At 41.2% G+C, this 27,191-nt stretch overlaps 1 protein-coding gene across 3 annotated transcripts in view; it reads right to left on the bottom strand.

Moving 5' to 3' along the window:
• The window catches only part of FARS2 (phenylalanyl-tRNA synthetase 2, mitochondrial), a 248,058-nt gene that overhangs the window by 146,324 nt on the left and 74,543 nt on the right, over positions 1–27,191 (bottom strand). For all 3 annotated transcript variants that reach the window (XM_084280386.1, XM_084280384.1, XM_084280385.1), the window contains exon 4: positions 26,606–26,737. In XM_084280386.1, the coding sequence (XP_084136512.1) occupies positions 26,606–26,737 (132 nt within the window). The remainder of the gene's footprint in view (positions 1–26,605; positions 26,738–27,191) is intronic.

Here is a 27,191-nt window from a genome sequence, read left to right as displayed (position 1 = left end):
GATTCCATGCATGGCTCAATGTGCTGTCAGGAAATATCTAAGTGCACGTTCAGGGACCAAGCACACAGGCATTGGTGTGCCTGAACTGGACTAGCAATGTAGTTTGTCATGCCTCAAATATACATGCCCAGCACCTTTTCCAATGCCATGGTACCTGGGTTCTCTTAAAGCCAAGGTGAGGAGCAATTCTGGAGGTTTACAGCGTGTACAGAAACATGCGAATTGCCTGGCGCTCACTGGTATCACCCGACACTGCTGCTACCTGGAAAAGCTGTAAGGGCAGATTTGGTCATTCTAAGTTTCCCACTGGGCCAGATATGAACAAGCACAATGTATATTTTCTTCAGCTGAAATAAGCAATTCATGCCAACACTAAATTGACTGGCTCATCAACAGTGTGACAGCACAAAAGAGTGCGTCTACCAAACAGCGTATCACACGAAAGACTGCATCCTATTTATCAATGTCTTCAGAAAGTTGTGCCATATACAAATTAAGAATCAAAAGTATATATTGACTGTTACATTATATGCTCTTAGAAAATTTCCCAACAGCAGTTTGCCTGTAATAAAACCGCATACGAATAGGCAAGGCTTTTCAGTCACAACACATTAGTTATTCATGCACATTAACATAAGTAAAAACAAAGAGAGAGTTTTCAGTAAATCATTCCTTTTTCTTCTCTACTTCTTTAGTCATCTGATTTCACATACACATTTTAAGAAGGGCTAGTACTAACACCCACAGACTGTATTTGGATTTTATCTGTAGAAAATGTTTCTGGTACTTAAAAAAAATGGAAGAATTTGTGTGTGCATGTACTTAAATATATAAACATATACAGATGGACATAAACACTTATTTACATGCTTCTTATATATCGTCTGCTTTTTTACAACTGTTTCAGAAGAATAAAACTCAGTAAGTTTCCTCTCAATTTTACTGAGTAGCACCACTATTGAAGGAAAGATCAGGGTTTGGCTGTTTTGTCTAAAACCTGCTCTCTTTTTCTGTTGGCTAAAGAAAAAAAGAACTTTATGAAAGCCATTAGCTGAGAACCTAGTCCTTTACCTCTTCATTGGCTTATTACATCCTGAAAGCATCACACATGTACCACGAAACCAGAGCAAAATATGATAGGTCTGTTACCCTTGTAGATCATATTCTACACTTACACATACAGTAATGTCCACAGATGAAGAAATCTATCCAAGTGACAGTCTAAACCCCTACAAATAGAATTTAGATAAAGACTGTGAGGAATTGTTTTGCACTGCTCCAAGGAATAGCAATATCATCCTTCAGTTTTTGTTTTACGTGACAAAAAAATTACCACCACCTTGTTGCCTAAAAGATAAAAAGAGTAACATTCTCCAGAAAGAAACAACCTGTCTCCCAATACTTTCCCTGCTCAGACTCTCCTCAAAGTAATAACAATACTCCAGCAACCCAAAGCCAGAACATACGGGCAGAGGCACTGCCAAATGCTAATACGCTTTACTAGACTGGAGTTGGCTTGCAACTACCAGTGAGTGCACAGCCAAAGCTAACACACACCACTGTCAATACAGGCAGACATACTTGGGTCGATACATACGTTCCTCGCCATTACTCCTCATAGGATGGCCAAGCTAGAGGGACATTGATAATGCAAAAGAACCTTTCGAATTCTTGTGTATAAATCACATAAAAGACCTATTAACACGGCACCAACAGAAGCATGATATTTTCTCCATACATTCAACCCATTGCTAATTCTTGACACGTTACTTCCATCTGACCTTCTGAAAATAATATTTAATATTCAGGTGGGGACCCAGATAGCATTTTCTTGCCAAAACACAAAAAGAAAAAATGAAAAAGGAAAACTTCAGTTCATTTAGGAGAGGAGGGAGAAGAAAGAGCAGAATGTGAATGCTCTATCAACAGTTTTAATTCCAAAGTTTTTGGGGCCTTTTGTCTTCTGCACTGCTTCCCCTTTGTGCTTATTCAGAAAGACACTGGGATTAATAAGGCCTCTTGGACTGTGAAGTATCTTAAGTAAGTCTATGGTCACACCCTTACGAGTTATTTTTGACACTTGGGGTGTTGCATCATTTCCATCCAGTTCCATGTATGCAAAGGGAAATGAAGAACAAATATTGGGCTGGGGGGAATGGAAAAAAGAATTGTTTCTCACGGCTTGAATGTGGTCTAAGGAGGAAGCCTCCTCATGGGAAAGATAAGAAAAATCACCTCAGTGGTTCAGGTTTGGGTACCAGGGAGTTCACCACATCACCCTCAAGTTCTGTGTACTCAAAACATTTACTCTTCTGTTGGCAGGCCTCTTACCTCTTGCAAGCTTGTCTCTTCTGCCAGTGAGCAAATGTGGTTTTGATTTGAACACTGATCCAAGCAATCAACATATGCACACCCCCCCTCCCTGCTCCTTGACCACAATGCTTAATGATGCTCTTGTTCACAAGGTTGGACAAGGGTTGCAAGCAGTCACAGGCGAAGGATCCACTTGTACCTCTACACAGCTCCTACTGATGTTGCAACTGCACCACGAATCTCAATTCTCATTAACCAAACTTCAGCCAAGTCACTTACACTCTATTTATAACACAGGCACAGCAAATCAGTCTGATGAATCTTAATTAAATTTAAATAAACTTTGATTGGTGTAAAATGTAATGTGCATTTGGCCAATGGACCATCCAGTGTAAGAAGCCCCAAGCAATAATGTTTTAATGCATCATACCTCTGTGATTTGAAGTCTCAAAGGAAATGAAACAAAGTTTGCTTAAAAAATGCATCTCAAACCCCCTCATACTTTCTTTCTGCTGCTGTGCTCAACTATTGGTGTTATGTTAATAGAGTCTACATAAACGGTCTCCTAATAACTTGATAAATTGCTTAATAAAGAAGTAACTTCCATGGTTGTCAATTAGTTATGTAATCAGCGATTGTTTGCTATCCATCAAACAGCAGCAGCAAATTCAACTGCAAAACACCAGGCTGTATCAGGGAAAGGGGGGAGCAGGAAGAAAAGAGAAGAAATTAAATTCGTATTGTCAGCATTTCACGTCACAGTATTTTGATATTGATATAAAGTCAATTTTATCCCTGCTGCCCAGCAGAGCTAGCAATCCTCTGCTACAAGTTTATAATACACTCAACTCCTCTTCTGAGCTGCCAGTAGATACAAGAGGATCAGAACCTAAAACCGATCTCACCACATGACAAAAGAAAAAAAAACCCTCCAAACCATCACCACCAAAAACCCCAAACCAACCCCTTTTACTATTGCTTTGGAGATTTTGAGGATCAAACTAGTGCCAGATCAGCCCCAATATCTACTACTTAATAACACAGCCACCAGCATTTGGGAAGATGAGGATTTAAACCATCTCCATATGAAATGCTTTTGGTTGTTACATCCCTGGAGATTTTCAATGAAAGAAAAAAAAAAAAAGAAGAAAAAAAAAAAGGGTAACTGTAACCAAACCCAGATGGACCCCAGGTGCAGAAATATATTAAGGGGGAGAAATGACTGAAAGACATAATGAAAGCAGCAGTACTGATTGAAATTTGGCTTTATGTAGGCTATGATGTCCCATGCCACTGCTGAAGATGAGACATTCTGATTTGAACCTACCATACATTTTCTGGCGTGCTAGAGGTACTGCAGCCACTTCCTTCTGACCTTCACTTAGGAGACACTATTCCACTGGTTCATGGGACATCCAGACCAGCCAGGTTGTGGTGTGGTACCTTTGCATGTAAATATGCACAAGCAGCAAAACTCACACACCTAGCCCCTGACCCACCTTTTGAAAGCAACATTGTCAACAGAAAGAAAAGGTTTCTTTGGGCACTGAATCACAGTCTTTGATATCTTTATTACCCATTGCCTTCACAGGGCTTGCTCATTTCTTTGTGGTTAAGACCACAGGTTAGAGCAGAAGTACAGATTGTGTTTTCTGGTGACACGGGGACAAGAACCATCCCTCTGAAAGCATATGGTTCACCTAGACTTCATTTTGCGTTTTCAAATTACTGATACATACCCATGGTTGATTCTGGATAAACACCTTTATATTTTAAACCAGAGATTTCAGTAGGAACTTCAATAAAAACACTTATGCCTTCAAGTCACCTTGTTGAAGAATGCAGATATCTCCAATGTTTTCACCAGGAAACACAGACACTTAGACAGACCAGCAAACTGAACGTTTGAAACAACATTAAGCATTGCAGACCACAGTAGTAATATGCCTCAATAAAACCAAATCTTTACAGCATTCCTACATGCACCTCTCGAGTCAATGTGAATTCAAAGTGAAAACATCTTCTTTGGAGATCAGAAAATAAAACCAAGAAAGGAAGTGTGGGAAGACAGAAGAGCGAGGGCTGCGAGTAGCTGTGGGTGAAACCGAGCTGTGGCTAGCCCGATCCATTAAGCTGCGCTTGCCGCTGGCGGAACGAGAGACTTGCCAGGGAACCAGCACAGCAGCAGCATAGGGAGCAAACTACCCAAACTGCACTAGAAAGGGCACACAGTGGGCTAACTTGGAGCAGCTGTCTACTGACAGGCATGCTTTCGAGACTTTGGCAGGGGCTGGCAAACATCAGTCCTTCTTTTCCTTTAAAGATCTTAATCTTTTAAAAAATTTATGCCAGATCACCTCTTCCTGCTCTCTCTGGTTCCTGCAGCAGGCCTTCTTACATTGCCAGCCTGAATCTTCTTAGTGACACAGCATCAAAACATTGTAATAGGGGTGGCTTCTCGTCCTTCAAAATGAAATCACGAGCACAGAATCACCCATAAAAACACACCCCAAATTTTACCTAACAGTGAAATAAAAGCATAACCAAAGCATTACTTGTCTGTCTGTCTGGTTAGACAGAGAGGCAGTACTAGATCTACCCAGTGAGAATACTGGGTGAACAAATATTTATTGAGAGTTACTCAGCTGTGATACAGAAGGGGATTCATAGCATGGTGCATCTGGGCTCTCCTCATTTTTTATGAGATAATTGCGCCACGGACCACCTCAAACATGGCATGACTGAAGGATTTGCCTTTTAAATTTGAAAACATGGAACGGACAGGAATTAAATCCGTCATGCCTCCGTGTAGAACACAAAGGAAGAAGAATATAAATAAACAGGCAACCAGAATGGTGCAATAAGAACGGGATTAATCCAAGTGTGATTAATTCAGTGTCAGATTAAAATTGATAGTGCCAGCTGTATCGGGTCCATTCTGCTGCATTATTCTCGCCTGTCATTTTTTTTTTTTGTCCATCTTCTTCCCATCTCCTTGGTGGATAAACCTGCAGGAGAGTTAATTGTCACATACATGGATTTAATCATATTGTCCACAGTGTTTGGGGGCCTTGCCTTCAGCGATCCATGACTAATTGTTGTGGTAATTTTTCAATCATTAACAGCATCACATATGCTGCAAACAAATCCCATGGCACCCACTAAAGTCCCAGCGGCAAGTGGTGTACACTCTTTCATGAAAGCCCTGTGCCCCGTTCCCCTCCCCTCTTCTCTGACACAGCCATCAATATGCTGTCCCCGGCCTCTGGCAGGCGAGGAGAGAGGCAGAGCTGGCAGTGCACTTGATATTACTGCCTTTAAGGAAGGAGCATGGCAAAAGGGATGGAGGGACATGAACGAAATTAAAACTCCATCTGGGATGGCTGATGGGGTATGTGGGGGGTTCCTGTCCTCCGGGCAGCTTGTTCTTCCATTCAGCCTCCAAAGAGCAGCAGTGATGTACGGAGTGCCCCTTTCTCTGGGATGCGGCTGTATTAGCCATCTCCATGGCAACAGCCGGTCCTCATCTGCCGCAGCAGGCTGCAGCCCCACTCCCTCCCGTGTCAGGGATGCACTGGTGGGAGGAGACCGGCCCGAGGGGAATCCTCCAGACGATTCAGGCATTGCACTAATCACCTCGTCCCCACCAGTGAACCAGGTCATACAAACCCATTCCCTTCTCCTCCGGTAATTACACGCATTTAACAAGATACAAAGAGGTGAGCCAAAAGCATCTCTCTTACTTCAAAGCCAAATAAAACCCAACCAAACAAATTGCTGCACCAGCAGCCCTGCAGCAGCAGAAAGGATTAGTGCCACGGTGGTTTGGAGGGAGCCCTGAGGACTGTACTGAAGTGCCACTGCCTGTCCAAGCTAAATGAACTAACTGACCCCCCTCCAGCTCAGCTGGCAAAAAGCTTGCCTGGGGAATGAGGAGGCTGGCGTTCCCAGTCACCTTTCTGACTTCTTGTTCCCAGATTAATTTATTCACCGGCACACAAGCCAGACTGCACTTACTGAGGTGCACAACACCCTCCAACGGTGTATGCCTGGGTGCCTGGAAAAAAAAGAGTACTTGGTTTGCAGCTCTGAATGGATGGATCGGGTAATGTCATGTTCTCACCTTCCCTCATTGCCCTGTTCCCTAAATGTTAGCATATTAAGCTGCTTTATGCACCTGCTTATAGATGATGGGCATCAGCATCCTCAAAGAAGGTTCGAGTGGAAGAAAGAAAAGCAGAGGAGATTCTGCAGCATCTCTGCTTTGAAGGCACCACTTTAAAACAAGGAGGCATTTCAGCAATCATCTAAGTGACTTTGGAAAACACCTATAAAACATTTAACTGTTGAAAACCGTGGTAGCAGCCATAGTAAGTGTTGAAATGTAAATACAGGCAAAGGAGAAAAAAGAAAGAGAAGAAGAGAAATAAGAACTAAGAGCAAAACAAGGCAGGATTAAACAAAAACAGGAACCCCTGTGCTCCCTTGGAGTGTGGGGAGAGAGAAGCCCCAGCTACGCGGGGGAATAAACAACAGCATCTCAGGCTTCGCTTCTGATTCAAACCATAAGGAAGTAGAGGGAGGGAAAAAAAAAAATCCCATCTTCCCCATGTGTTTTTGACAGTCATGGCACCAGCACTCTTATGCAACCATTACATAAGTTGTGATAGGACCAGCGCCTCCACCTCTCCCAGCAGGCAGGGCTGGCTCCCACCAAGCAGGGCTCCCACCACCCCCCCAGCCGCTGCGCGGGGAGGTCACGCTCTCCTCTGCTCGCCCCTGGGTTGCAGATGAGGCGTGACACACACATGCATAATAATCCTTTGCACTTTCATGATTTTTGACAGCTCGCTCCCACCCTTCGGGAGCCGCTTTCTGAGAGGGTGGGGGAACCCTCAGAGACACACAATTGAAACAATCTTCCCTGCCTTCACACACACACACACACACCCATTATCCCAAAGAACACTGGTCCTCTCAAGGCCAACAGAAAGGGTGACAACACGCGAGCAAATAGTTCCTTAATTAATTTCTGGACGTAGCTGTACTGCTGTTCTGACCAGTCTGCACTGAGTCGGCGTGGCTGACAGAAAGAGCCACATGAAGTACATGGAACCGCCTAGAGCCTACCATGATGACAAAAGATCCCAGCGATGGCAGATGGCATGTGAATCACTGTAAAGGCAATTAACAGCTAGCTGCCAGATTTTGACGTGCTGGGGAGGACAGAGGGGGTTTTCTCTGCTCCGAGCAGTTCGCACCAGAGGGGCTGGAAATAGGCATTAGTCTCACTTTGCCCCCACAGAGTCTTCGCAACCAGTGCTGCTGGCTCTCAGGCTGCTGCATCGCTAGGTACCGATAAACACCCAGCACAGAAAGATTTGCAGCAGCAATAAAAACACTGGCTTTTTACCTTGATGGGCACAAGTCACAGCTGCTGCAAGCAGAGAGAGGTTTAAGCAGAGTAAAAAAAACCTCAAAAACAAGCAACAGCCAACCAAAAAAACCCCAACTAACACCTATGCAGCAAAGGACTGCAGCCACCAAGCCAAGTGCCTTGACAACGTTATAGAGTGCAGTAAGCAGCGATTGAAAATGCAAAAATATCGAATGCTTCTAAGCAACAATGACAAATGGATTCTGGAACTGTTCAAGTTGGATACCTCTCAAAATGAGTTTTTATGGTAGACAACAGTCCTAAATTTTGATCAGAGAGCTAAAGCAGAACTCTTCAGCATGAGCCTTGTCAGCATATATCTTTATCTTCAAGTCAGAAAGAAGAATAATATAAAAACGTACTAGAAAAATAACGCCCAGCCAAGTCCTCATTTGTGTGGCTGTGGTACAGACTTAGGATAACACCAAAGCAGAGATGTGATTCTGGGCAGTCTGACTGACAGCACTGTGACCAGTAACACTCAGAAGGCTATGACCTTAGTTAGGAAGCCCAAGGTGATAAATTGCATCAGTTTTTTTTCTGTGCTTGCTAGTTTGTTTGCCAGGTGAGTGCTAGCTTTTGTGAGCTCTGCAGCGGGGATTCTTTTGTACTTTTTATTCACTCAGTGAGTGCTCAAGAACATCAATCCCTTTTGGGGGGATCCTTGCACTGATACAATTAATAGCTTTAATAGTAAAATCCCACAGTCTCACAGCACAGGTGCTCTGTCTCTACAAGTGCAGCATCTACTAATCCTTTTTGGCAGAGGAGATGCTCTTCTGGCCATGGCTGATACCTGGACAAAGCAAGGCTGCCCACTTGAGGGGGGCAGCATACCAGTTTGTATTTTTCCATCCCAAACAAATCATACCAGGTATTCAGCAGAGGCCAGATGATGCTACATTTCCAAGAGACATGATGCTGTCAGCAACCCTTTCATTGACACCTTGCTTGCACATCAGACAGCTTTTCCTATGGCCTGCTCGGCTTTGTGTTTCCCAAGAGTCCGAGGCTGTACCGCTCTCAGACGTCCGTGCCCCCAGCGTGATGCCAGCTCTACTGCAAGCTATTCGGCAGCTGCTTCCAGCCACCGCTGGCATCCACGCCATGGATGGCTTGCTTCTCACTCAAGCCCAAGGCTGGGCAACTCCAGCTATACCAACTACTGCACCTAACAACTCCCAGGCTACTTGGCCCTTGCTGAGTGACTTCCATCAGTAGCTATCACAGCATTTTGCAACTGCTAATAGAGCCTGAAACAACATGTGAAGGTCAAGAGGTTATCACCTCCATCGCTTGTACACCTAGGACAACTGAGAGATGTTATGGTCAAGCAAATTCTATTGAGTAGTTTTAATAAAGACATCAGTCCTTCCATGCAGCTAACTATGCCACACTTGTGCAGAAAACAAACACCAAATTGAAGAAAACAATTTTTACCAGTAAGCATGCCTGCATTTTAATCTTATTCAATGCAGAAAAAAAATGCTATGTATTGTGTGTACATGATTAATCATCACCAGGACAGATACAAATGACATATTACTATTTGAAACTGCATACTCTTCTGCAGATAGAGCCAAGACTACAAATATATTTAGAAAAAAAAATTCCAAATGGTTCAAAACTGGTTTAATAAGCTAGTGATTTTATCATAAATAGGGATCTTATACAACAGGATCAGCCCCAAGGATCTGACTGCTTTGGTATCTTGCCAGCTACAGAAACCAGAAGCTGTAGTTATGCAGTAACATGGCTACAGGTGTGATGTTTCAGCAGCTATAATTCAGGTAGTCAGTGCTCATCTTGACATATGAGGACTGATACCCCACGTACATTTTAATCTTGTCGAGTCTATCAGCATCTAATCATCCTAACTATAATGTAGCATGCAGAATTGGAGTATCACTTAATTCCAGAGAAACTGTTAACATGAAATTTTGGAGGATTTTCCAAACCTTTTCTAATGCATTAGTCCAAGTGCACCAAGCCAATCACATGTTACAGGAAAGGAAAGCAATCCTGTCAATAAATAAGATTTATGGCTATTAAAAAAGCCTTGTGAAACCCAGGGAGTTCTCACGTAACATTGGAACAAACTTTATTCAATGTTTGTTTTTCTTCCTCCAGCTCAGAGCTTCTCAGGTAAAGATAAAAACAAAAGAAAAGCTCAGTGCTAGCAAACCTTCTGAGCCAGAGATCAAGCTTAAAACACTCAGAAGAAGATGTAAAGGAAAAGCACATAAAAGAAACTAAGCAAAGAGTTGCCTTCCGAGTGGAAGATGACACGGTAGCAGCAACTCGCCCTTACTAAGGACAAACAACCAAAGAGGGACAGTCTCTGAGTGGATGGCAAGGTGACATTGGACAAGTCACTACATTGAGCATATCAGTTTCCCCTTCTGTAAAACATGTCTAATAATACAGCTTTTACAAAAATTACTAAGGCATGCTGCTGAGAAGTGCTATATAGCACTATTGTTTTTATTACCATGCAACAGAGGACATCTAAGCAAAACAAGTATTGACCACGTTTCTTTCACCAAGGACAGCCAGAGGCACTGTTCCTCTCAATTACAGTTTCTCCACATGCCTTAAAAAACAAACAAAACACCCCACCACAACCAACCACCACCAAAACCCCCATCGGTTTCCTCAAAGTGAGATTTCAGATGGATGCACTTCAGCAGCTTAAGGGGGTGCAGTGCTAGCATACCTATGCACTAATACTTTCTCAAAGCTATGTCACATGCAAGTGATCCATATCTGGATTAGTGCCAGAGGATCATGTCTGAAGGTTATTTGCATAATGGCCAAAAGTTGAACGAGGAGCTTTTCAGTAAGGTAGGACTTCACTGAAGAAAGCTTCAAGTCTACTAAGTCTAAGGGATAGTGCAGAGGAATGCAAGGTCTTGGGAAAAATATACCTCTTAGAAGCCATCCGACTTTACAGCTTCCATTGAGTTTTTTCAGTTGACATATCCTTAACAGAAACAAAAGGTTCTCTAATTTCATTTAGGGAAAAAAAAAAAAGTGTGATTCCTCAGATCTTTTCTCTATTTCAGTTACAGCTGCTACCATGTCTTAAACTTCAGCTGTCAAGAAACAGTTATTCCTTTTTTATCTCCTGTTTGCACCAGTGCTCAACTTTTCATACTTACTCCTGACACGGCATTTTACTCCAATCCACCCTTTGCCTCACTATGACTCTTCATCATGCTTTTCTGCTCTCCCAGAGGAAGACTTCAGCTTCTATTTCACATCTCTACAGAAATGACAAGCAAGTCCATACGCCAGATTATCCAAACTAAAGCTGTCATTCTACAAGAACAGGCTGGGAGCTGAGCAAGAAAATCAAAGTCAATGGACCAGGTCACAAGCCTTCACAGCAGAAGCCTTCAATCACCTGTCAAACATCTTTCCTGTTCAAAAGTATGTCCCCTGAACCAGGTGTAAAACAATAGCTGGGACAAATCCTAGCCCACCCAATTCAGTGTCTTGCACAGGACTTCCACTGGTCACGGAGAACAGCTGATGGGCTCATGCAGGCATCTTCACTGCCACCACACTTCTATGACACATTTTCCTCAGCTGTGGTTTGAAAATCATCTTGGGGTTGTCCTTGAGCTGCCAGCATACTCGCTGCAATTACTCCCTTCTGCTATGAAGCCTTTTGGGTGTCTCCAGGGAGCTCAGGAAGGCCCTGCCAGCTCTGTATCACACAAACGTGCAGAAGGCATAAAAGAAATTACAGATTCGGTGCCCCTTAGTTCACCTTCCTTAAACTCCACCTGTGAATTGTACAGTCACAGAGCTTTTCCCTAACTTAAGGTGTACAAGTTTTTCTTCAAGCCCCATGAGAAGAGAGATAATGAAAGGGAGGTGGGAGTAAAGCAGCAAAAAGGTCACTGTAGGGGGAACTCTAGCTTTTCAAATTTGAGCCTTTCAAGGAAAGAGTTGCTGATTTTCTCTTCCTGCAGAGTATCATAAGGCAACAAGAAGGTCATTGTAGGAGAACACTAGCTTGTTCAAAGTTGAGCCTTTCAAGGTAAGAATTAATGATTTTCTCTGACTGCGTAGCATCACACCTGCAGGTGTGGTAGAAAGCACAGAAGACAAGAGGCTGGCTGTTGAAAATAAGTGAAATAAAAAACCTACAGGGTTTTTTATGATTGTTACTGTGTTTCCACCTCTAAGAATGATTATGCTAATTTAGTTTATGATAACAATGCCAACCTGAACTCACGCTCTGGGCATGCCTGTTGCAAGTGGCTGCTGTTCCTTCCCTTTCCCTGAAAACTTTTAAACCCAATGGCCAATTTAATTAATATCAGGAGGAGGGGGGGTCTTTGATGGCTATTAAAAAAGTCTGATCTAATTACTGACCCTTGAAGAAGAGACAAGAACATAAGACAATTCTCTGTCTGACATCAGAAAGCCCACAGGGTCCACAGGAAATCACTGGCTGCATTACTCCTGCAACTGCTCTGAAGCAGTTTAGCATGACCCAAGTTTCCACCCCTCTCATCTTCTAACTGCATGCCTCCTTGTTTTTAAGTACCATTTTCATTAAAATATTTGGTAGAAAACTCCAGGGCAACACCAGAGATTGTGAATGGTCTGCAATGTCACCAAAAAATTTGAAAAAACCCAGTTACAAGTCACATGTATGCAAAAATTATGCTCACTGATGATCTTTCATACTCCACTACTCCTCCTCTCCTGATTTTAAGACTCTGTGCTTCTGTGGAAGCCACAAAGAAGAAAAATACAGAACTACTGATGGGGTACCACAAAAATAACTTTAATTCAGTGAAAAGCAAATACAGTCATATCATATTGAGTGCTGTTTTCTCTCTATCTCAGGATGTACAGGTTTACTTCTACTGAAATGGTTTTGTATTGATTACTACTAGAGAAGCAAAACCAGCACAAAACATACTTTTTTGAGCTAGAAACAACTCTGTTCAGCATAACATGCTGCCAAAACAGAGCAGCAGCTTGTCCTTGTCCCACTAGAACAGCAGCTCATAGGGTCACATTTAAAGAAAGCCAGATACTCACCACTGCATCACTCATCACCTGGGTACTACTGTAAAACTTAAAAAAAAAACCCAAACCCCCCTCCCCACATGGCATAGAACAACTTAAGAAATCCACAGAGGATGCTACAACTCTTTGCTTACAGCTCCTCCAATCAGCCATATGCAGAACATGACAAATGCTTATGCACAGTCAGCTCCACTTCACTACTCATGTACAAAAGCTGATACCAACGAAGGAAATTAGCTTTTGTTTAAAACTACTGTACAATTAAGTGCATCTTCAGATGGCTTAAGTGAACTTCAGCTTCCTGGTCTGGAGTGACTCCGGTAAATGGTCACTTTCTTTGTCCCTATTACTGTTGTGCCTATGATACCCAAGAGCCGAGATCCAGTTAGGTTATTAAACCTCCTCTGAACATGGCAATAGCCTCAGATGGCAAGGAACCATACAAATAAATAACCAGAAGAGGGCAGGCACAGGACAATCTGCCCCTCCTGAGCAGAGAACCCTGGAGAAAATAGCCTCCTTTATAAGATGAACTGCCAGCTCTTATTAAATAAAGAAAAATAGCAGCAGTGAGTGCCAGTACAGGTAGAGTACAGTCTTCCTTTCAAAGATAGCCAGCTTTTATTCCATAAGAATAGAAAGCAATTTAGCACTTGTAACAGTGAGTAATTCTGCCTGCCTTGATTGCGATAGGATGGGTTCTAATACAGTCACAGAGATATCTTGGCAATTACAGTTTCTCCTGTGAGCCATGCAGTAATACTGTATTAAGAACATATTTCAATGAGATATTAAAAAAAAAAAAGTAGTCCAAGTCAGGAATTTACCTTTGACTGTCACTTTTGAAACATGCTAAGCAAGTCTAAACTAATATGAAAAAAGAATTCCCCTCACTATACTACTTGTTTTGGAATAATTCATTAACTAAATAATTTTCAATCCATACAGTCAAAGATTAAGTCCTACCTGGAGTCTCTTGCCTTATTTAAATAGATCCTATGAACTTTTCTTCTATTGTAATACTCAATGATACTTTGTGTCAATCACTTTTCTAAAAGAAAACTCAAGTAAATCTACTTTATTTTTTTTTAAAAAGAAAAGGCTCTGAATTACAACACTAGTGACAGTCTCTGTCATTAGCATAAGGAAGGCTGGTATGTTTGAATGAGTGGCTCAAACTTCAGGGTTGGAAGAAACATTCTTCTGTTACTTTTTCCTGTCTTCTCACAACTTTAAGATAGCAATAAAAGTTATTGCTCATTGCAGAGTAGGACCTAAAGAGCTCTAAAACTGTAGTCGGCAGTTTATGGGCTTTTTGTTAGGATCTTTTTTCTGGATGCAGCCAACATTTTGACATAAGAGAATACAGAACTTGCCAAGCTTTTCAAATATTCAGCTAAAGTTTTTAAATAATCCAAATGCCTTCAGAAGTAAGAAAAACTCTTCCCACCTTCACTCTCCATTTGGACAATTAAAAAAAAAATAGAAACAAGATTACTTCTGCAATTACCTCTTAAATTCCAGTTGTTGTCACAACAAAAGTTTACTGGGACTCTGCCAGAGTATTCAGGATCAAACTTATTAGCAATGCCCACTGCATCATCATCAGACTACATAATTTATGGCATCCGTTCTGTTCAGGAAAGAGGAGACACTGCTTTAGTAATCTGTCACTGATATTTACATGGGGGAAAAGTGTTAATAAAGGCTGGCATTTTTCCCTGGTTCGTTTCAGGTGCAGCAGCAGATCCCGCTCTAAACTGGCTGGTACGCTCCCTGGAACAGGCTGTCTCCTCTGTAGCTGTGCTGCGGATGCCTTCCAGCAGCGTGGAGGTGCCAAGCCTCTTCCAGACGACTCCTTTCCTTCTGGAAACATGTTTACCTTTCATAGTATAATCACCTCCTTCTGAATACCTCTCTATTTATGCGTTGTAGGTTTTATCCTCTGTGCTGCTTGTAGCCACTGCCTCTTTACAAATGCTGGACAGGAAAAGCAAATCTGGGTATCTGAAGATGAATCCCAAGCAAAATTGAAGCTAAGTTATTCTTTGTAACATGAGCCAAAACAGTACCAGTGGAACTGACTTACATACTTTTACAAAGCCAGAGTTTATAACGTGGAAGGTTATTCTGCTGGCAGACAGTAACAACAGGGAAGCGGTGGCCAAACTCCACCTCTTGAGCTGTTCTGTGTTTGCTTACACACACTCCAAACAAATGTCCCCAGCCAAGGCTCGCCCATGTGGTCAGCAGTGGATCAGTACACACTGGCACACAGACAGATGGGCAATCCCATCTTCTCGGCCTCCGGCTGAAATGAGCCATGAGAGGCGGGTGCCACTGGCTCGGCCTGGACTGCCGCCACAACTGGGCCGTCGTCTCTGGAAAGCTGCCGCTCTCCTTCAACTATGTGACACGCTCAGGCTTCCCTTCCCCACTCATTGCCCTCTAAGACATGTGTCTCAGGGCTCAAACGGAGGCTCCAATAAATGGTGTGGAGTTGGGAAGGAGGACCACCCATACATTGCCACTGGCTTCCTGTTTTCCTCATAGAAGAGCAGAGAGGGGCAGGCACATGTGCAGCCTCCAGCAGTCATGCAAGAGACCTGCCTTCCCCTTGCCAACTAGAAATCTGAAAGACAAGAAGCAGTACACAATAGACACGTCGTAACCATAACCACCCCCTCCCCCTGAGAAATCAGGTTCAAGTTTGTGATCCAGTGAAAGGAAATACTTCCTAAAATGCCTGCTCTAATCTCAGCTGAACTGAAACCGTGTTAACTAAGCTTTGTGTAGTAGAGTGAGGAACATGCCTATAAAAATCTTTTCTCCACCCTCAGTTGGGTAGTCCTGATAAATGTCCTGGGAGCAGCAAAAAATTAATATTGCAACGCCACAAAAAACCCGCAGGGTATCCTAGCCTGATGAGGAATTATATTAGGCTCATTGGACCAACTCTTGGCTGATTAAAAACATTCAGCATTCATCACATAACAGCATAGTAATTCAATAGTACTATTTATCTACATTTTCATTTGCATAAATAAAGCCAAGGGAAACACCTTCTCTGTACTATGAATTGTTGCTCTTCAAGGTTTTTGAGAGTAGCACTTTCTTTTACTTGGGAGCTGCTTAATAAACTACATCCATCATTATTTAGCCTTCTCTTGTGTGTGGTGCTCTAGTCCTCCTGCTGCATCCCAAGGAGACAAATCATAGTGAATTACTAAAGCTTTAATTTACTTTTGATTAAAAAAAAAAAGCTGAAGGGAAAGAGAAGCATTACATAAGCATGGGCAAACTGCTTCAAAGGCAATAGAAACTCTGGAGTATGCAACTGTACATTCTCACACTGCTTTTGGTTTTGGAGGGATTTTTTAAGATTCCAAATGGACTAAAATCAGCCTCATATATACTAGGGAGAAACTTTGATTCACTGGAAAGACATACCATGCGCTACTTAGTCAAACAACCACTCTTGCTGGTTTCAAGGTTAGACTTCATCGGTCCTTTTTCACGGCCATTTTTGTGCAGGGGAAAATGAAGCATGAAGACAAAGTAGTTTCCTAAACTCAGAAGATAAGGAACATAAATTCTAAATAAAAAGGTAGTCTTGCACCATGAAAGGGATATTATCCTCTAAATCCACTGACAGTACTGCTCTACCACTGAGCTGGCAAAATCATATGAAGCCACAAACTCAAACGGCCATCCAAGTTCTAAAATAACTACTTACTTCAAGATTCAACCCTATACTTATTCTCCCACAAAATACCCCTGTAAATAACTAACACATTTCCCAGGAATAGGTGTAAAAATTGTCATAAAATGGAACACTATATTTGTGCATTCTACACAAATACAGATTGGGAGTAAGCTTCCATTAATTCTGTTGAAGAACACGTAACTCTTACATACATAATGAATCTGTCAAAGGTAATAAAAATCAGAGAAAGCAACATTTCAAAAATTTTATGGGTTCCTTCTGGATGAAAAACCTGATGAAAAAACAATTTTAAAAATAGAGCTGTAAATTGACTAAGAGACAACAGGCAAATTATCTTGACAAAGAATACAGAAGGGTGGAGGAAAGGTATAACTTCTTAACACAACATACACGAGACCTGGTGACATAGCCACAGGTAATAGGACAAGAGAAACTTCCAGCAAATTAAAAAATGCACCCTTTGGTTGACTGGAGCATCACCTCTGTGCAACTTCTGTGTTTTGGTTTACTTATCAAGGCAAGACAAAGGCTTACTTGCAGTCAGTTCAAAAGAAACCAAAACAAAATCAAACCCAAAAGGCACTATTCACACAGTGGCAGGAAATAAACTCTAATTTCTTCTTCAAGTGGGATGAAAGGAGACAGAAAAAATAGCTTTTCTACGCAAGAGTCACCATAATTTGAAAATACATGCTTTTAGGAAACTTGTACTTGCAAAGTCCTGAGAGTCCAGATTTAACCCTGCAAAAACTCAACAGCACAAGCTACTGCCCAGTTCCTGTATAAATACACAGCAGTGCCATACCTGTTCTCTTCGCTGGACAGGGATGCCTAGCAAGCCATCCCTTAGGTTTGTGATCGCAAAGCAGGCTGGCACTATTATTCTGAAGATGCTGAGACAGCAGCTGACATTTCTGCTGTTCCTGGCTATGGGCAATTCCTTATCATCCTAGAGATGTGGCAGTTCCCCAAGGACTGCCAATTGCCCCACCACCACCCCTTAACTTACATGTCAGGGCCTTTATATTCAAAGGTAAAAACTGAAGCACATGCTAAATTCTTTGCTGGTAGCCACCCAAGTGACATCAATCACAGGTCCCTTCCTTGTACAAGCAGTGTGCATCAACACAGATTTTTAGGGAAAATCCAGTCCTCTGTCCTATCACTTTTTCCCTTTTAAACTGGTTGACACTGTCTTGGGTATATACATGTCTGGATGTGCCATGTACATACATTCGTGGGTTATCTCTATGAAATGCTGTAGAATACAGATAAAAATTGAATCACATCTTTCTCTAAAAGCCCACAACTCAACACAAGCTCCATATTTCACTGGCCAAAGCAAAGTTTCAGTGGCTACCAGCTCAACAGTGTCTGTCTCCAATTGGCTAGGTGCAACAATCAGGTTTTCTGTTTACACTGGGGGGGTGTGTATGTGGAGAATACCACACACACAAATCAACACAGGCCAAATAAACTCTGTATTTATTTGGTCATTGATTTGTCTTCTGTGTCTCACCCTATGCTTATTTTTATACATATATAGACACATACGCATACGTCTTTGTATGTACGTGCAAATGTAAACCATTAGGATGAACTGGGACAAGGGTGACCCAGGCACTGAGATATAAAGCTTGGATTGAACTCCAGTTTCTCCCATAGGCAACTTCTGAGTGACTTCCCAAGGGTCTCAATCTCAGATGCCTCCTAATTTCCTATCAATTTAATTGGAAACATTGTGTCTTTGTGGGATATTCACTTTGCCTTCAGGTACCTGCTTAAATTAGGAGACCAGGCTCCCCATGCAGCCAGTCACAGAAAGAGGTTTGCCCAGAAAACATGCTTCCTACATTCAAAACACACTGGAAGAACTTTTCCTTATGGAGTACATAAGAGCTGTAGAAAACTTAACTAAGGCAGGTAAAGCCTTTGTCTGCCTATACATGGGCATCAGCCTCCTGCTCACTTGAGTTCAGCCCAGAAATGAGGAAATGGAAACACTTCTTTATTTCAGAACAGTCTCAGGTGAATAAACACAAGAAAAGCTTGGGGACATCAAGATACCGTGGTGATGTGGTTATACAGGACACAGACAGAGACCTAAACCAAGCAGATTTTAACTCCTGAGAGGTTTGTGATGGGGAGCTGCGAAGCTTACGTGGCAGATTTGAATCGCTTTGGGTGTACTGTGTGGGATGAACCAGCCCATCCAACAGTTTTACCTTGTGCTCTTGGGAGGCCCCAGGTGCTCATGACATCAATACTTCCATAACTTTAATATCACCTTGAAGAGTTGCAGGAATATATTTTAAATGCATTATGTTTACCCTTATAGACTATATCCATACAGACACATACAGCGTTAACTATTTCAAGGCCCCCGCAGAGAGCTGTTGGCATAGACAGAACATGGGTCTGCATACTATTTAAGCCACACGCACCATCTGCTCCAACATTTTAATGTAATTTACCAGGCAAGAGCTGAGCAGGAAAAAAACCCTGCTAGATCAAAGATATTAAATTTCCCCTCCCCCAAAACACCCCCTGCTGCTTGATATATGAACCTAGCTCACCCATAACAAAAATTTGATTTAAGAACACATTCATAAATTTACAAAAAAACCCAAACAGCCAAACTAACAAAAAAAAGAAGTCCTGTGTCTGCAAGGTAACACTGAGGTAATTTTTCTGTTAACTATGAACTTGGTGCCCATGGAGAATTGCTGAAACTTATAATCCTTTTCTCAAAAACAACCCAAAAAGGAGCAGACACGTTAAGAGCTTAAAATTGTTACTTTCCCTCAGACAGCAAGTTTGATGATCTTCAGTAAATGAGTTAAGAAAGAGCTACTTACTACAGCATTGAAGCCAAACAAGTTCTACATGTTAAGACTTGTATTTGGCTGAAGGTGGCAGCCCTGGGCCAAGTAAAATTTACATTTTGGAAATAAGTCCTTCGACTGATGTGTGTAAGGTCCTCCAAATCGGAAGGCATTACACATCAAGAATCAGGTTTCACCAATGACAAATAAGCTTCCACCTTTTAAAATAAAAACACTGATACGCAGAAGTTATGACAAACTCTGTTAATGAACACTGTTAAGGATGACAAAAAATGTTAGGAATTTTTTCATTAGAAGTACATACAAAATTAACAAGAACTACAGTACTAGTAAAACTATCTTTGCTATAAATTCAGAGTATCACATACAATTGGAAGACCAGCAGCTTTTCAAACTATAATTGTATGCAAACTGTTGACAAAAAGTTCTTTTTATAGCCTTAGTATTGTAGAACTGTTTGGGGTGGAAGGGACCTTTAAAGGTCATATAGTCCAATCCCCTTTAATGAGTAGGGATCTCTTCAACTAGATCAGGTTACTCAGAGCTCTGTCCAACCTCACTTCCGATGTTCCAGGGATAGGGCATCTACAGCCTCTCTGGGCAACCTGTTCCAGTGTTTTAACTCTCATTGTAAAATGTTTCTTCCTTACCTCTAGACTCAATCTACACTTTTAGTTTAAACCATTACCCTTTGTCTATCACCCTACTAAAAAGTCTGCCCCCATCTTTCTTATAAGCCCCCTTTAAGTATTGAAAGGCCACAATAAGTCTGAACCACTCCAAACCAGATTTCGGATTTCCCAAGAGCCCAGTGCCTGCTGGTTTCCTTGCTAACACCATGACAATCTACTCTCCATGCTGGAAAGCTGACATTTCCTCTTCCAAACCCTTATACCACTCCCTCCCACATTCCAGCCAACAAGCAAGAACAATTATTGGGTTTTCTTGAGAATGTAAATATCCATGTTGCTTTTTGATGTGGATGGTAGAAAAAAATCTACCTACAGCAGAAAAGTCTTACCAACTCCTCTTACTAGTAGCCTAACTACAGCTGCCTTCATGACTCAAAGTTTTGGGAAATGAGACTGCGATCTGAGCTCCCACCCAGAGCTGAATGGGCGGCTGCATGCCAGGACGCTTCAAAGCACAAGCCAGTGATCAAAAGCAATCATCTCCAGCAGTCATCTTCCCAAAACCTCCCTTTCATTTTTCAAGGCTCATTAAAGGTCAACACAGCAAAATGAATATTAAGAATTATCAGAAAAGGAAAAGAGCAGGCAAAGTCTTTATGCCAGCATACAAAATCACCGTATGCCCACCGCTTGAACATTACACACTGACCTACAGCAAAAGCCTAGAGAAGAGGCAAGCAGGAGTGCCCATGGCTATCAGAATGTATGGATCAGCTCCCTCACAGAAAGCGACTGGCTGACCAGGACCTTTTGGGCCTGGAAAGAAATAAATGAGCAGAGTTACAACTGAGATCTAAACAAATCCCAAGCAGCTTAAACACAGAAAAAGAAACAGCTACAGCTACTCAATGTCTCTTCTTGCATGGGAGAGGAGCTCTAACAGTAACTCTTAACTTGTTGGCTCAAACAAAACAGAAGTGGCTTCTCCAGCCAAGTGTAGGTATGCAATGTCTTACTACAAGACACTGCAGATAGCAAAGGTTTACTTGGTTGCAAAAACCACTTCAGCAAGTAAATGAAAGGAAATCCCACAATGACTACTGAAAACAAATGTTCCATTTTCAGATCAGGAAACAGACAGCTTTAAGTGTTATCAGGGAAGGATCAGCACAACCATCCCCGTTCTATTCCTCTTTAGGCACCTGCTTTGGATACAATCATGACACAGGGATGTCCTGGATTTTGGTCTGATTTGGTGTGCCACCCCTAGGTTATTCTCCTGCATACTTCAGGAGTTCAATAACATTATGATAAGTCTTACAAAAAATACAGAATTCACTTTAAAAGGATTTTTTCCTTGGTTTTTTTGTGGGTTTGGGTTTTTTGGGGGACTGTGTGTGTTTGGGGTTTTTTTGTTTGTTTTTACATTATTTGGGTTTACAGTCGTCTGGTTTTGGGGTAAACTTCAGTCTGATTTTCTTGCTTCCATCCTTAGGTAACATATTCTGTAACATTGAGCACTGAGAACATTGCCATTGATTTCCATCAGCAAAGGATCACACCCTAACTGCTTCCAATTTCACAGGTACTAAGCAAGGCTATGCGGCAGCAGCCTCTCAGTAAGCAAGGTCCTGTATTCAAAGGTTTGAATCATGCAACTCCATACAGATCTGAGAACTTCAGCACCCACCAATGAACACCAGCTTTGCAAGTCTTGGATACAAACTCCTGAAGCACAGAAATAAATATCTCACACTTTGTTAACTTATTTTAGTTCTTCTGCACTGATTTCCCTGTAGCCTCATCATTGACCTAAAACTGAGAGTTCTTGCAACTGTACTGTAGAGTATCTGCACTTTTCCCAGTGGTGACCAGAATAAAGACAATTTTCCTTTATATCAATATTCATATATAATGTTCCTATTAAAAGTATGTGTTCAGGTAGTTTAAGAGGAAAAGTAAAGCATAGAAAAACATATGGTTAAACAGTATATAAAGTAAGTTAAATTTTATACTTTATTGAACATTGATTATAATAGTGATCTTCTGTGTTCACATTAGACCAAATAATTGCTCTAGTTTAGCACCATCAGCCTTAGGGGAACGTGCAACAATTTCTTGCAATTCAGTTAATCTTTGCAATAGTGCACATTTTTGCAACAATTATATAAACATACTGTTATAGGTTATATGTTTTTCTTTCAAAAATGGCAACTATCACTGAAATGGTAAATAATACCATATTCCCGATTTTGTTAGTAGTGGGAGCTTTCCCAAATGCAATCAACTCCTAAAAAAATACTCAAAAGATGAATTGATTTATATGGAAATGGTTCTTAGAGTCTTTATCAGATTTTGTTTGCTTATCCAGACACCAAGAGAACAGAAGCCTTCCTTGGTATTAACAGAAAATCTGAATGGTTCAGAAGACTGGATCATCCCCGCTACCGAGTGAATGACTATGAACGATGCTGCCTGTCCCTCCCTGGGCAAATCTTGCTCTGGTTTAACATTTTAAGAATGGGAGATTTCCAGTGTGACATGAAGTATTACAGAAGTCCATGCACGATAAAGCAATGAGTTGCAACAAGAAATGCTGTTTTGTTCTGCTGCATCTCATATCCAGGATCTTTATCACATCTGTGCTATGGAGATCTATGTCAGAAACTAGAAATCTAGTTTGTTATGAAGCAGAAGAAAAAAAAAAGAGAACACCACAGAGACTCTTCACAGACCTCGAAAGGAAAAAGGAGCAGAGTGAGAAAGCAGGTGATGAAGAATACTAGTAATACATTTGATCTTATTTAACAATTTTTCCCTACAACCTATCCATTTCTATTTATGTGCGTTAACTATCTGTATCACATTCTGTTTAAAATTGGTTGAAATCAAAGAAAGGCTCCTTCCAAAACATAAGAAAAATTCAATAGGATATCGTCTTTCAGAAAACAAATTTAATGCTGAATGCATGGAGCATTAAAGCTACAATAGAATTCTTCACTCAAGACTTTAAAAAAAATGAATATGGTCTGTCAATACCATCAAAATTTGCTGCATGAGGATGTTAATCTCTAAGGAATTATAGCGAGGGTTTTTTGGGCATGGAGTCACCATCAGAAGACCTGAAACTTTTGCCAACATAGAGACAGCTACTGAGGGCTAATGTTCTGTGCCCTTCACAACACGCACCTCATGTCTTTTTATTCCTCCACAAAACTTATTCAGTTCTTTTGCTTTTTTTTTTGTGTGTTTTTCACATACATATTTATATTTATATTTTCAACAAAAATTAAAATTAAAAAAATCAACCTGTGCTGAGAAATCCTGACTATTTAAATTATTGATGCCTAAATATATGGTTTAGTGTTGGACTTGGCAGTGCTAGCTTAATAGTTGGACTTGATGATCTTGAAGGTCTTTTTCAACCTGAACAGCTGGTTCTATGATTGCAGTCTATAGATAACCAGGCATATCCAATTTATGCTTGAGTGACTGTTTCAGATTGCCTCACAAAGTGGTTGTTTGTATTGAGCTAATAACACACAAAACAAAAGAACCTGAAGATTTTGGAGGTAAAAGCACTCTTCCTTTCCCTTCGGAAAAGACTGTCTCATGGAAGGGAAAGCAATGCTTGCCAGGAAATATTGCATTTTAAAAATACACATTTTAATAGTCAATATTGAGCAAAAGTACCCATAAACCAAAAATCCCAAACTGCAAGATCATAGAAAAGTTATTGACTACATATATTAAAAAAATGTGCACACTCATCCATTTCTTCTCTAGTTTTTAATCAGCAAGCTGCGCAGTACGCCATGAAAAGATCCTCCTGCATTATCCTGGTGAACTGACACACCAAGAGTGAAATATTTCTTCAGCACCAGCTTAGCCAACCAAAAAATGAGTAACATCTCTCTCTCCCATACAGTCCCACCAAGCCGCCTTCTGGTAGAGCCCTCAGAGATGCACAGCAGGAACGGGAAGCTTGCAGTGCCTGTTCTAAACATCTCACAATGAGGAGACACACAGCACCTGGGTTTAGGCACCAGGTTTTACTCCCTTAGAGGGCGCAGGTCTGTAGTGTGAGCCAGTGCGCTGCTTCCATGTGGGGCAAGGGAAGGATTATTTTGAAGGCAATTTCTTCTGCCTGGAAGTCTCCATTGACTGAAAGTAACATTGCCTCCTATGAACAGGCAGCATTCAGAACAAAAGGCACATGGACAGAGGTGCTGGGAAGTTACAGGCCTCCTTCCCAAGTTTGATGAAGATCCTATTCCTTCCTGATCTGCACTGTTTAAAATGGAAAGCTTTAAAACTGAAACTTCGGTGTTTCAAAGAAATTTAGTGGCATAGAACTAGAGGAGTAAGTAATATTCATTGATTGGAGGCAATAATGATACTCTAAAGACACTCCAAAGGGGAAAAAAGAGGAAACCATTAACTACTGCTGTTCAAATGTGGGTTGGGCTTTGGAAGGCACTTGAGTTCTGCTAGCAAAAAAAAGATGATTGAGCAAGGAAAGAAAACTTTCACCTTTATCCTTCTCCACAGAGAATCTCATTTCTAGATTTTCAACTTTGGGCAAAACCAGCTTGCTGTCATAACACACTAAAAAAATAAATAAATCCCTGAGTTAGGAATAACAAACTTGGCTTCACCATAAATAGATGCAAGACGGCATGCCAGGAACCTACTGGGGTTTTAAATCATTGCAAAAGAGGATTAAAGAAGGGAATACTTAGAAGAGCAGTAGTCAGGGAAGACTGGTGGTTGATTCCATACCTGACGGAAAATAGGAACTACCTTGTTACTTCAAATCAAATAAGCTAATCATTAGCCAACATCGGTATCAGCCACACTTTTTCCTCACTTCTGGCAAAGAGATTCCGATGCTTCAACAAAATCCCATCGAGATACGTTACACTCGGGTTTTGTAGCCAAGTGCTTTTGCAGAGCTACTGGATGGAGCAGAAATACAAAACTCTGGTGACATTAAGTGCAATTCTCTCTTCAAATGAGGTGAAAAATGAGTAGTGCTTCCACAACTGCGTTTCTGCCCTGTACAAATAGCTTGGCTAGCAAAGTGAAAGAATCTGTTTTTTTTGTTTAATAATACAAGTCTAAAAACCGTTCAGAAGCTAGACTTTGTAATTCTTGCAAAATTAGTGTTTCAATGAATAGTTAAGGAAAGTTTTGGTGGAGACAAGATGTAACTTTGAATTTCTGAATTCAGAAAGGTGAAAAAGAGTTGAGGCAGAGTAAACTGAAAGCTCTGACCGCTGCAGAAACCATTGGTGTTTCATGCACATTTATTACCACACAGAAACGCAGTAATAAAACTGTTTTGAGGCCAGTTTAGCTCTTCTCACACAGACTAAGGAACCTAAGCGTAAGAACTGAGCAATATAAAAGCTTTTCAAGAAAACCTGGCCATTGGTGCATTACATCAGGTGGAAATAATATTACGGAGTTTTTAACCTCTGAGGCTGATCAGAATCTGTATGGTAATTAGGACACCATGAAAATAATAACAACCTGAGAAAGAGTGTTATAAACCATTAACCCCTTGGGGATTAGCTCTGCAAGAGGATTTATCCTTTTATAAAGAAAGCATTCGCATTGAAATACATGCAAGCTTTGAGGAAACCAAGCAGCACCAAATAACAGAGGCCAAAACTAGTTACAACACTTGGACTTCAGCAGAAAGAAATGCAAGCACATGAAAATACAATAGCAGCTTAGGAAACCAATTGCAAAAAAAAAAAAAAACCAAACCTGACTGGTAACTTTGCTATCTGAAAACACATTTGTGAGACTTAAATGGGTCATATTCCAAACAGCTCCCATACCTAATAAATAGTACAGAAAGACACGGAACAACAGAGGTCTGAGAACATGCAGTCTGACCTGTGATTACAAAGAATTGGCTGTTCTCAACTAATGATAAAGTAAGCATGCAAAGTCCTCAATATAAAAGCAATTAGAAAAAAAACCCCACCAATTTCTCCTCTCTTTCTTTTGTAATTATGTGGAAGTTTTAGAAAGCAAAATCGTCAGGTGATGTTGCTTTGTAATAATTTCAATTGAAATAAAAAGATACAAAGCAAAACCAAAGAGTGACCTACCATTTACCCAGCAGCAAAACTGCAATATGAAAGATACCACGTTCCTCTTTCTGTACAGTAGAGATACGGGAGCACTCTGATACCTCAAGTGTTAGGTGATGCTACTTGCTTATGATACTTTTAAATCATCACTATGAATGCATTTGACATCTCTTGGAAGAAATAAAAAACAAACAACGCCACATACACCAATTTGTCAGCTTCTCTTTTAAAGTCGACATCTGTCTGTCTCCCTACTGCATGAAATAAAAGGCGAGCTTCCCATTTGCGAGCTCCAGACCGCTCGCTCAGTTGCTGCACTGGAATCAGAGCACGCAAGGGCGGCATTCCACCTAAGGATTATTTGTGGCAGCTGCCACAGACAGCGAGGTCTGCGCTCACCGGGGGACAAAGGGACATTGCAGACCATGAAGCTGATTGTGCTGGAAGTGTTTGCTAATAGAGATGTCAGTGAAGTGAAGGAGTTTCAGTACCTGAGTTAACCAGCTGTTGCTCCATGACCCCGCAGCCCAGGACCTCCAGCCATTCTCCTTGGAAGTTGATCTCCATCTCGAAGGAAGGGTGAGTAAACGGGAAGTAGCAGTCTACCCATCTGACTTGCAGTCCTGTAGCAGTGTTTAAAAAAAAAAATAAAAATATGAAGGGTGTATACTTAAAAGCCTATCCCTTCTACCATCTGTAAAACTTGCCCTTCAACTAATGACACCAATTACAGCAATCCAGGGAAAATAAATAGCAAGCAAACTAATTTATAACACTTGTGCAAGGTGATAAATGGTAAAATTTGTGGAAAACAACAACCACGTCTTTTCTAATATGAAAAATGCTTTGTGCAATTCAAGCACCCTTTGAAACTAAATCAATCATTTGTCAAACCCTAGCAGCCACCTGGCATGGAACGAAAATGAGTCAAGATCATGGGAACTTCACTAATTTTCTTACTCTTTGCACCAGGAAATGACTAACTGCTCCTCACAGGAAAAACTAAGTCTTGAAATTTTTGCTTAGTGTTTTATAGATCAGCTAGATTCTTTGTTTCATCAGAGCCTACTCAAAATA

The sequence above is a fragment of the Gallinula chloropus genome, assembly GCF_964237585.1.
Source record: "Gallinula chloropus genome assembly, chromosome: 2".
Lineage (NCBI taxonomy): Eukaryota > Metazoa > Chordata > Aves > Gruiformes > Rallidae > Gallinula > Gallinula chloropus.
This window is presented reverse-complemented; position numbering and strand designations above follow the sequence as displayed.